General features: G+C 34.7%; 1 protein-coding gene and 1 long non-coding RNA gene across 3 annotated transcripts; one reads left to right on the top strand and one right to left on the bottom strand.

The window, feature by feature from the left end:
• Window positions 1–350: 350 nt before the first annotated feature.
• On the top strand, window positions 351–749 carry LOC114279776 (uncharacterized). The gene has a single exon (XM_028222054.2). The coding sequence runs from the start codon at window positions 351–353 to the stop codon at window positions 747–749; it is 399 nt and encodes a 132-aa protein (XP_028077855.2).
• Window positions 750–2,693: 1,944 nt separating this feature from the next.
• On the bottom strand, window positions 2,694–3,631 carry LOC145790223 (uncharacterized). Of its 2 annotated transcripts, none has more exons than XR_014328896.1 (2): window positions 3,324–3,631; window positions 2,694–3,018 (listed from the first exon to the last, which is right to left on the bottom strand). It is a non-coding gene; the product is annotated as an uncharacterized LOC145790223 (long non-coding RNA). The 2 variants fall into 2 exon arrangements; XR_014328895.1 differs by having other exon boundaries at window positions 2,694–3,023.
• Window positions 3,632–9,714: the final 6,083 nt, after the last annotated feature.

The raw sequence follows: 9,714 nt of genomic DNA on the forward strand, positions 1-9,714 counted from the left end.
TGAGGATGCCTTGGTTGGATTGGCTTAAGAGTAATGCCAAAAATAAAAAAAAAAAAATTAATGACAACATCTCTTGGCAATCTGTTTTTACTATTACTTTATGGAAAATTTGGAATAATAGGAATTTAATGGTTTTTGAGCAAAAATCTACTTCGAGTCAAGAGTATTGAATTTATTTTGAATTACTTTAGAGAGATAAACCAAGCATTCCTTCAATCTATATCCAAGCCTAGTCTTGCATTCAGAATTATTAATTGGTGTTTGCCACCTACAGGTAGACTCAAATTGAATACGGATGGCAGCAGGAGAGTTGGTGGTGGTGGAGGATTTGAGGGCCAAATCAGAGATGAATGAGGAACTTGGGTGTGTGGCTACTATGGAAATTGCACAGTGGAACAAGTCTAGAAGCAAAATTGTGGGCTATGTACAAAGGATTGACTGTCATACTACAAAAAGGAATGAACCAAGTCATGATTGAGACCGATGCTGAACAGGTGGTGCAATTACTGCAAGAAGAACCAGGTGACAAATGCCCCTTCAAGAACCTGGTGGAAGATGCTCAAATACTACTCAGAGAGTGTGAATGCTCTGTGCAACATGTCTGGAAAGAAGGAAATTTTTATGCTGATTTTTTGGCAAAAATGAGAGCCAACCAACCAGAAGAGATGCTGCTGATGAACGATCCATCGGCTGAGTTAAGAGAGCTGCTTGTATCTGATATGATAGGAATGGGTAGGGAGAGGACTTAGTTCCTCCTTTTGTTGTTTTTATTTCCGATGTACCCAAAAAAAAAAAAAAAATCTACACAATAAAATCATTTTTTTAAAAAAAATCACTCAAAAGAAAATAATAAGAAAAAAGAGTAAATTATATTAAATACTTTTAAATTATGGCTCATTTATACTTTGCCTTTTTGAATTTCAAAACTCAACAGTTAATCATCTTGAACTATTATCTTGTTACACCTAACATTTTTGGTTATAATTCTATTTGGTATTTCAACAAAATGAGGTCATATGTGAAACATATAACACACTTATTATTTTTTAAGATAATAATACCCGTTATAAATTTTTTTAGAATAATAATATTCGAAAAATGCTTCATCCACCCAATTTTCCTCCAAACTAGCCCCCAATGATGTGGATCATTAGGGTAGAAATTGAGGAAATGAAGCGTTGCTCATAATATTCTTATTTGGTGATTTCATTTTTACTTTATCTTTCTTATCTTAGTGACAAAGTACAAAATGGATTACCAGATAAGAGTAATATTGTCCTAAAAATTCAATAAATGTATCATGTGTTTGTATATTATCCAATTTTGTATAAATTTCTAACATAATTCTAATAACAAAATTAATTATGATAATATAATATTTTGAGGTAGTTAATAGTTGATTTGAACCACTTTCAAATTACACCCCAAGACCAACCAATAACTAGACCAACCGATAGAGACTTCATGCATTACATCATCATATCATTTTCGGAAAATTTTATATGCACTCCTAGTTACAACATTTATAGTATTTAATTATGATTTATTGGAATGTTAATTATGATTAGAGGTGAACAAATTTCGGGCCGGGCCGAGTTCAAGCCGAGCTTACACTATATATTAAGAAAATATGTGTCATCTCAAGTTTGGCCTGACATCAGACCTAATCTAGTCATTCCAAATCCAGACCTAAAAAAAATATAAATCTCAAACCGCCCACTTAACCTAATAAATATGAACCATCATTTTTTATTTTTTTATTTTCATCTTGAATTAATTTTAAATTATTTGAATTCTTTTATTTATTAATTAAATTTGAAACGTTAACAAAATTGAATGGTAAAACAAATTTAATTTTTGACAAACATTTTAATTTAAGCCTTAGAAAGAAATGTATATATATAGAGATGGGGGTAAGGTATGGATCGAAATCCCTTACCCCACTCCCACTCTCATTTCCACAACTTACCCCTACCTCCAACTCGACCCTCATGAAACTCTCTCCCATCCTACCCAAACCCAAATCCACAAAAGTAATCCTCGCTTCCAATCCAATCTGATCAGCAGCACGATCAAAAATTTAACAATAACATTAAAACTCAATAATTAAAATTAGAAAATCATATTTATAATAAAAAGAAATGTTATATATGGTACATATATTAAACTATATCATATATATTTTACAAAAATTCAAAAATATATTATACACATATTACATAGAGAAAATTGATGATGAATCCAATTTAAAGGGTATCTAAGGCATTAGGTCCAGTATATTTTTTTTATTGGTGAGAAATCCACCATTTGTAAAATAGTTTGGTGAGAGGTCCTTTTACTTGTTTTGAAAAACATTTAGTTTCTAATTTTACCACTGTGGACTTCTGCTGACTATCTGTTTAAATTTTTTTCTTGTCTGTTCAAACTTTTATCTATCTGTTCAAATTATTTTTCTATCTATTCAAATTTTTCTCTGTTCAAAAAATTTATATGTTCAATTTGTTCTACCTGTTCAAATTTTTTCTATTTATCTGTTCAAATTCTTATACATACACATATGGGAGAAATGGAAAACACTGTTTGACAAATTTAAACAAAAACAAATTTAGTTTAATTTTTTATCTGTTCAACACAACAATGGTGAATCTAATTTTTTGTTTTTTTAAAATATAATCTCTGTTAAAAACACTATCTGTTGAAATATTTGTGTCATTTTAAACAAATCTGAGCCATTTTGAACAAATCTGAATGGTACTATCTGTCATACATACACAGATATAAATAGAGAGATGGGAGGGAGAGAGGTCCAATCTTAACAAATCAGCAAATGGAACAATGATAAAAACAACAAATAGAACTAATCTAAAAATATCATCTGTAAGACTCTTCCCACCAGCAAGTTCAAGCAACAACCTTGAACTGATCCTCACGTCAAGCTACAGGAGCTTAGAACCCAACCAATAATGTTACAATGTTGATATAAATTCATTTTCCAATGAGTTAGCTTTCTTTCCCAATCTGCCCTAAAAGAAACAAAACGATCAACTAAATATTAAATGTTGAATCGACTGAACAATTCAATACAAACCTAGCTGAATCGACTAAACGATTCAACATGCAAAGAAATATGCGTTTGACAAGTATATGTATATATCTAAAATAAGGAATCGATGCATAAATTCAATTTCAAGAAACAAAAGAACGATTCAATCTCATCAATTGCAACTCGTGATAATTAGATACGATTACAATCGAGAAAACAAAAGAAATTAGGGCAAAAATGGAGAGTGTGAAATCAGAGACTGGAGAATGAATGAGATTACCTCAATTGTCGGTCGCCATGAATGACTGATGGCTTCGGCAGAGGCACCGAAAGCAGATTGGCGCTATTCAATTGTCGATGAGAGAGAGGCGGCGGTGAAAGAGGAAAAGGATGAGGATGAGGGAGGATGACAGAGATCGGCGCAGGAGATAAAGAGAGATCGATATGAGATGTGAGTGAGTGAGGAGAAAGTGAAAGAGAAGAGACAGAGGAAGACAAGAGGAACAGCGATAATGAGTCAGCGGTAACAAAGGGGAGGAGAAGAGAGAGAGAGAAACGAGAGTATTGTTTTTGTCACTCAATGTTAAGAATTTGGACGGAAAGTGCTCACTGTTCACATAAGCCACCAAGGATTCTCTAGAGTGAAATTTCTCTAAAGTTTGCTAGAGTGTTATATTGTGTGGTTGAGATTTACTGGCAAGTCACATTAGAAAAATTGATGTGACTTACCAGTAAATCTCAACCACACAATGTAGCACTCTAGGAAACTTTAGGAAAAAATCACTCTAGAGGATCCTTGATCCACATAAGCATCACATGAGCACATTTTAGCATTATTAGAGGAAAAAAATTACTACAAGAAAATTACACTTTTCACCTTCTCATTTTCATTCCATTTTTATTTTGATCACTTACATTTTAATTTGCACTCAAATTTTGACCTATGGAGTAATGGGAGTAGGGATGGCAATTTGAATTCGGTCCGACGGGGATCCGAACCCCTGACCCCGATTAGAATGGATTTTTTTCGAAAATTTTCCCCCATAGGACAGGGGATGGTATTGAAAATTGAATCCCTGACGGTTTTCGGGTCGAGGACGGGAATAGGTTCCCCTGTCCCCAGTCTCGAATAATCCCCGAATATTTCACACACACACACACACACACACACACATATATATATATATATATGTTTAGGGTTATTGGGTCTCATTTTCAGCCTCTCTCTCCTACTCACACTCACTTCTCTTCTCTCAACCTCTTTCTCTCTCTCTCTCTTTGCTGTAGGTGTTCCTTACGGCGTCGACAGCGGCTCCTCCGATGTCTTTCTCTCGGATCTATGTTGATCTATTGTGTATGACACTGAAAAAGAACCTCCTAGTTCTATTTGAGGAATCTGGAGGGAAACTAGAAGGAGTTGAGATCATATTTGCGAACAGAGATACAATATGCAGCTTTTTTGCAGTATTGCTTAAGAAAGAATAGCTATTTCATTCCGATAAAAAGAGAACTTTTCGACGACAAGAACAAGGATAAGTCCCCCAACATCCCAAAGACACTGGTTGTTCAATTAAGGTGCGGTCGCAACAAATCAGATTAGAGAACTTAAGATGTAGTAGTTGGTTATAGTGTTGTTGTATGCTTCAGAGATTCAAGTTTTGTATTTATTATTTTCTTCGGATTTCATGGTAATGCCATTGGTATTATGATGATTGATTTAGTCCTTGGAGTGGTGCTGCTAATTTTTTCATTTTCTCTTCTTCACAAACAAAAATGAGAAATAACGATCTAAACTTTTCATTTCCTGTAGAAAATTTGGAAAGTGATCAAACTGTTTGATAAATTGCTTTTAGTAACTGATAACTGTCATTTGTCTAATATTCAAGGTGGTCAGTAAAAATGAGCATTTTTTTTTTCTAGAAGTAATTGAAATGAATGTGTTGATCTACATATGTTCTTATGATGTTATTTGTATTTGGTGTTGTATTTGATGTATTCGATCTGTAAGTTATACACACTCAGACTTCTGTATTACTGATTTTTTTTTTTTTTTGGACCGAGAATTTTCGGGGTCGGGGAAACCCGATCCCCGTTAGGGGGCAGGGGCGGGGACGGTGATAGGTTTCCTGTCAAGGATCAGGGTCAGGGATGGAGAAAGTTTTACCATCGGGGATCGGGCACGAGGAGTGTAATCCCCGGCCCTACCCTGGCCTGATTATATTAAAACTAATCTTGAAGTTTGAGGACTTAGCTATTACAATTAAAAATTAAGATATTATAATGAAATTCAAGTAAAACTTCGAGAGTGAAAATTATAATTTATGCTCTTTTTATTTTTTATTTTTTATTTTTTTTTGTATCAATAGTAATTTTCATTAAAAGTAAAGTTAGCCAAACGACACTTACAAGGAAATCAGCAAGAAACTTACACTGAACAGAGGAAAAAATCAAAGGAAAAATTCCCAAATGAAGCACCAAAGAGAAGCTATGTATATATCAAGATATAACATTTATACTGTGGAGCAAAAGTCAATCATAAAAGTTTGACAATAGAATAAGTCTGAGATAAATACATAGGTCACATCCATCTATGTGGGTAAGCTATAAACACACCAAAAAATAGAAAACAAAACATAAACCCTCAAACCCATAACGTCTAGGCAATGGTGGTGGCAGATTTGGGTGATGGGAGACGGAAAATCCGACGAAGAAGAGATGGAAGGCGGCAAATCAGGTTAATTGTGGCTAAACAGAAGGTGATGACGTAGTGACAATGTCGGAGTGGGGGCAAAGAATGAGAGAAACGCCAGATCCGGTGAAGGCCACGATCAGAGTTAAAAACAAATGGGAGAGAAACACCTTATAGAATGAGGGAGAAAGATGGAAAGCCAAAAGCTTCCAAGTTATTGAGCAGAAAAACAAGGAAAAGAAAGAGAAAGAGGGATATGAAGAGGGAAGAGGAGGCCGTCGGCTGTCGGAACTCCCTTCTCCCACCCTGGCTACTGCTCACAATAGAAACCCTAGGAGGAGAAAAGTTTAGAGAGAGTTCTCAAAGTCTTAGAGAGAGAGAGAGAGTTTATGCTATTTTACATGTAAAACTTTTCATAAGAATGTTTAGGATAAATTACACTAATCTCTCTTGAGATTTGAACAAAATACATTAGGTTCACAAGTTTAACATAATTACATTAAGCCCTTCAAAGTTTTAATTCACATAACACTTAATCCTCTTTTTTATTCATGAGTCGTATGGATAGAAAAAGGACGTTGTCATTTTTTACACTAAAGTGTATATTCTACCTTATTTATTCATGTGTTTACAAATCATTTGTATTAGTTTCAATTGGTTTTTAATTTTATCAAAGAGAAGTTGATATTCTTATATTAAACAAAAATTAATTTTAAGAGTAAACTGTGAAAAACTTAAAACATGAAGGTGAGAGTAGAAAAAAATAAATTTTAAAAGCCAAAGTAAGACAATATGTAAACATAAAGGGAACAAATTATAATTTGCCCAAAATGTTACTGCTACATGAATAAATCACGTAATTTTTATGATCAACAAAAGAAGAAAACTTTATTGATGAAAAATATATAGTAGATAGCATTACATCAACAAAGGAGAGATAAGCAAAATCCATCATAGCATAACTTCCCAATTCCAATTAGGTTGGTACCAAAAAGAACGCCCAATCATTTGAAAGCTCAAGCCAAAAGAGTTGGTGAGGAATCAACAGAGAAAAAATCAAAACAAAAAACACCCCTAACAAACAACAAACCTCAAAAGCTAGCAAAGATCACTAATGATCACAGTAAAGCAGCCACATGTTCAAACCAGATGCAACTGTAGCCTTTTAAGGACATAGCCTAGTCCCATCAACCCATAACTGCACCAACCTAAACATTAAACCAGCCAATCTCACTACCATAAAACTAAGACCAATGGGCCTCGTCTGCACAGCACCAGCAGCTTCACAATTTAGAAGAAGAGAACCCAACCTACCAGTCTGCTACATGCTCCTATGTATCTTGAAGCGTTGGATACCACCTACAAACACATTGACACACTTGTTTGGCAATACATCAACTGGTTAATAGAAAATCCTCTTAACTCCGGTTTCAAACAAGACCAAAATAGAATTCGATGCTTGATAAAATCCAGCATCTCATCTCACTTGGGTTGTAAATTGTCGAAAGGCATTGATTCCTCAACCTCCAAATTGACCAAAATGTTAAGAAAAATAGATGATTTCCCACAAGTAAATCAATCAATGGGAATAAAAACTAATGCGGAAAAATTAAGTCAATAATGACACAAGAATTTTACGTGGTTCTCTCAATGTGAGGTACGTCCACGAGATCGAAATCGGATTCCACTATCAACCAAAACATTTCCAAACGATTACAAACGAGACATGAATGGTCTCACAAACCACCCTTAGGTGAATTCCAAATAATCACAAATAAACAAGAGGAAAGACTTCACCGAATAGACGAACAAAAGTCTTCAAAACAAAGTTGTAGAAGACCCAAAATAATATGTCCAAATCAAAACCGAAAACTGAACCAAATGCTTCAAAGAAGAACAACAACCATGGCACAAATTCTTGAATTTGACCAAGTCAAATACCCAGCAACACTTCTCGCCAATTGAATCTTTTACGCCAAGCACTATGCTGCCACACAATGCCAAACCCATCGAATTGAATCAATTTTGTAATAGCTGCACGCCTCCAGAAACATAAACAATATATATTGTAGACTCCTGGGATTTTTATCAAAACCCTAGCTGTCACCGAACTGATTATTAAAATACACATTAGGCCTCCAAAAGTTAGATATAATATATTAAAAATATATTATAACCACTATTAAACCAAATTAAATATTAATAATAAACCAATTGGGTTCCATACTCCACTAAGAAGGTATACCCAACAATTCTCTCCCTACCGACTTAGGTGGAGACATCAACCATACCCGCCAAAGTTCGACACTTCAAATGTTTGTCCCTCGACAAAGTCTTAGTCAACATATCTGAAATATTATTATCTATGTGAACCTTTCGAGTTGCAACAATTTTAATCTAACACATCACGAATCTAATGGTATCTCACATCAATGTGTTTCGATCTCGAATGAAAAACAAAGTTTTTACTCAAATGAATAGCACTTTGACTATCACAATAAAGCACATACCTTTCTTGCTTCAAGCCCAACTCTTGCAAAAATTTCTTCAATCATAACTCTTCCTTGCAAGCTTCCGTAATAGCAATAAATTTAGCTTCAGTAGTTGAGAAAGAAACATATTTTTGTAATTTAGATTGCCATGCCACAGCTCCCCCTACAAAAGTTATCAAATAACCCAAAGTAGATTTCTTAGAATCAATAGCACCGGCCATGTCGGAATCTGTGAACCCATCGAGTATCGACTTACCATTCCCAAAACATAAACACACCTTCGAAGTCCCTCGAAGATACCTTAGAATCCATTTTACTGCTGCCAAATGTTCTTTACCTGGATTAGAAAGAAAATGACTCACCATACCAACGGCGTGAGCAATATCCAGCGTTGTACATACCATGGCATACATCAAAGAACCAACTGCTGAAACATAAGGAATTTTCAATATCTCTTCCTTTTCTTTCTCACTTGCAGGACATTGATTCGAACTAAGCTTGAAGCGACCCACAAGTGGACAACCAACCAGCTTTGCTTTATCCATGTTGAACCTCTCAAGAACTTTTCAATGTAGCTTTCTTGAGACAACCAAATCAATCTTTTTTTGCGATCACGAACAATTTTCGTACCAAGTATTTACTTTGCCGGCCCTAAATCTTTCATAGCAAAAGACTTGCTCAACTCCAATTTCAACTTGTTAATCATAGTATAATCTTAACCCACAATTAGCATGCCATCAATATAAAGCAAAAGAATAATAAATTTTCCATCCGAAATTTTTTTCACAAGCACACAATGGTCCGAAGTGGTTTTAGAAAAACCATTATTCATCATAAAAGAGTCAAATTTTTTGTACCATTGTCTCAAGGCTTGCTTGAGGCCATACAAACTTTTTTTCAATTTGCAAAAAAATTTCTCTTTTCCTTTCTCTACAAAAGCTTCTGGTTGCTCCATGTAAATTTTTTCTTCAAGGTCACCACGAAGAAATGCAGTCTTCATATCAAGTTGCTCAACTTCAAGGTTCATACTTGCGGCCATGCCAAGTACAACCTGAATAGAAGACATCTTCACAACCGACGAGAAAATCTCATCAAAGTCAATACCTTTCTTTTGCCAAAAGCCTTTCACAACAAGACGTGTTTTGTACCTCAGATTCTTGCTATCATTCTTCAATTTGAAAACCCACTTATTTTTCAAAATTTTCCTCCCTTGATACAACTTCACTAAATCATAAGTGTGATTTTCAAGTAAGGAATTCGTCTTCTCTTCCATGACCTTTTTCCAATCATCTTTTTTTGAATGCTCAATTGCTTCTTAGTATCTCTCAGGCTCCTCTTGATCGGAAATCAATACAAATTCATTGGAAGGATAGATTTCCTCAACTCAAGTTGTGGTGGCGGCTCTTGAGTTGGATGCTCTTCCTCAATTTCTAGTTCAACTTCATTAGGATTAGTATCATCCTCCACATCTTCAATAGGTGGCTGCACAT

Source organism: Camellia sinensis, chromosome 5 (assembly GCF_055761805.1).
Source record: "Camellia sinensis isolate YWXY chromosome 5, ASM5576180v1, whole genome shotgun sequence".
NCBI classification, from domain to species: Eukaryota; Viridiplantae; Streptophyta; class Magnoliopsida; order Ericales; family Theaceae; genus Camellia; species Camellia sinensis.

Coding starts and splice junctions, on each gene's coding strand:
- LOC114279776 (XM_028222054.2), top strand. CDS start 351: ATGAGGAACTTGGGTGTGTGGCTACTATGGAAATTGCACAGTGGAACA.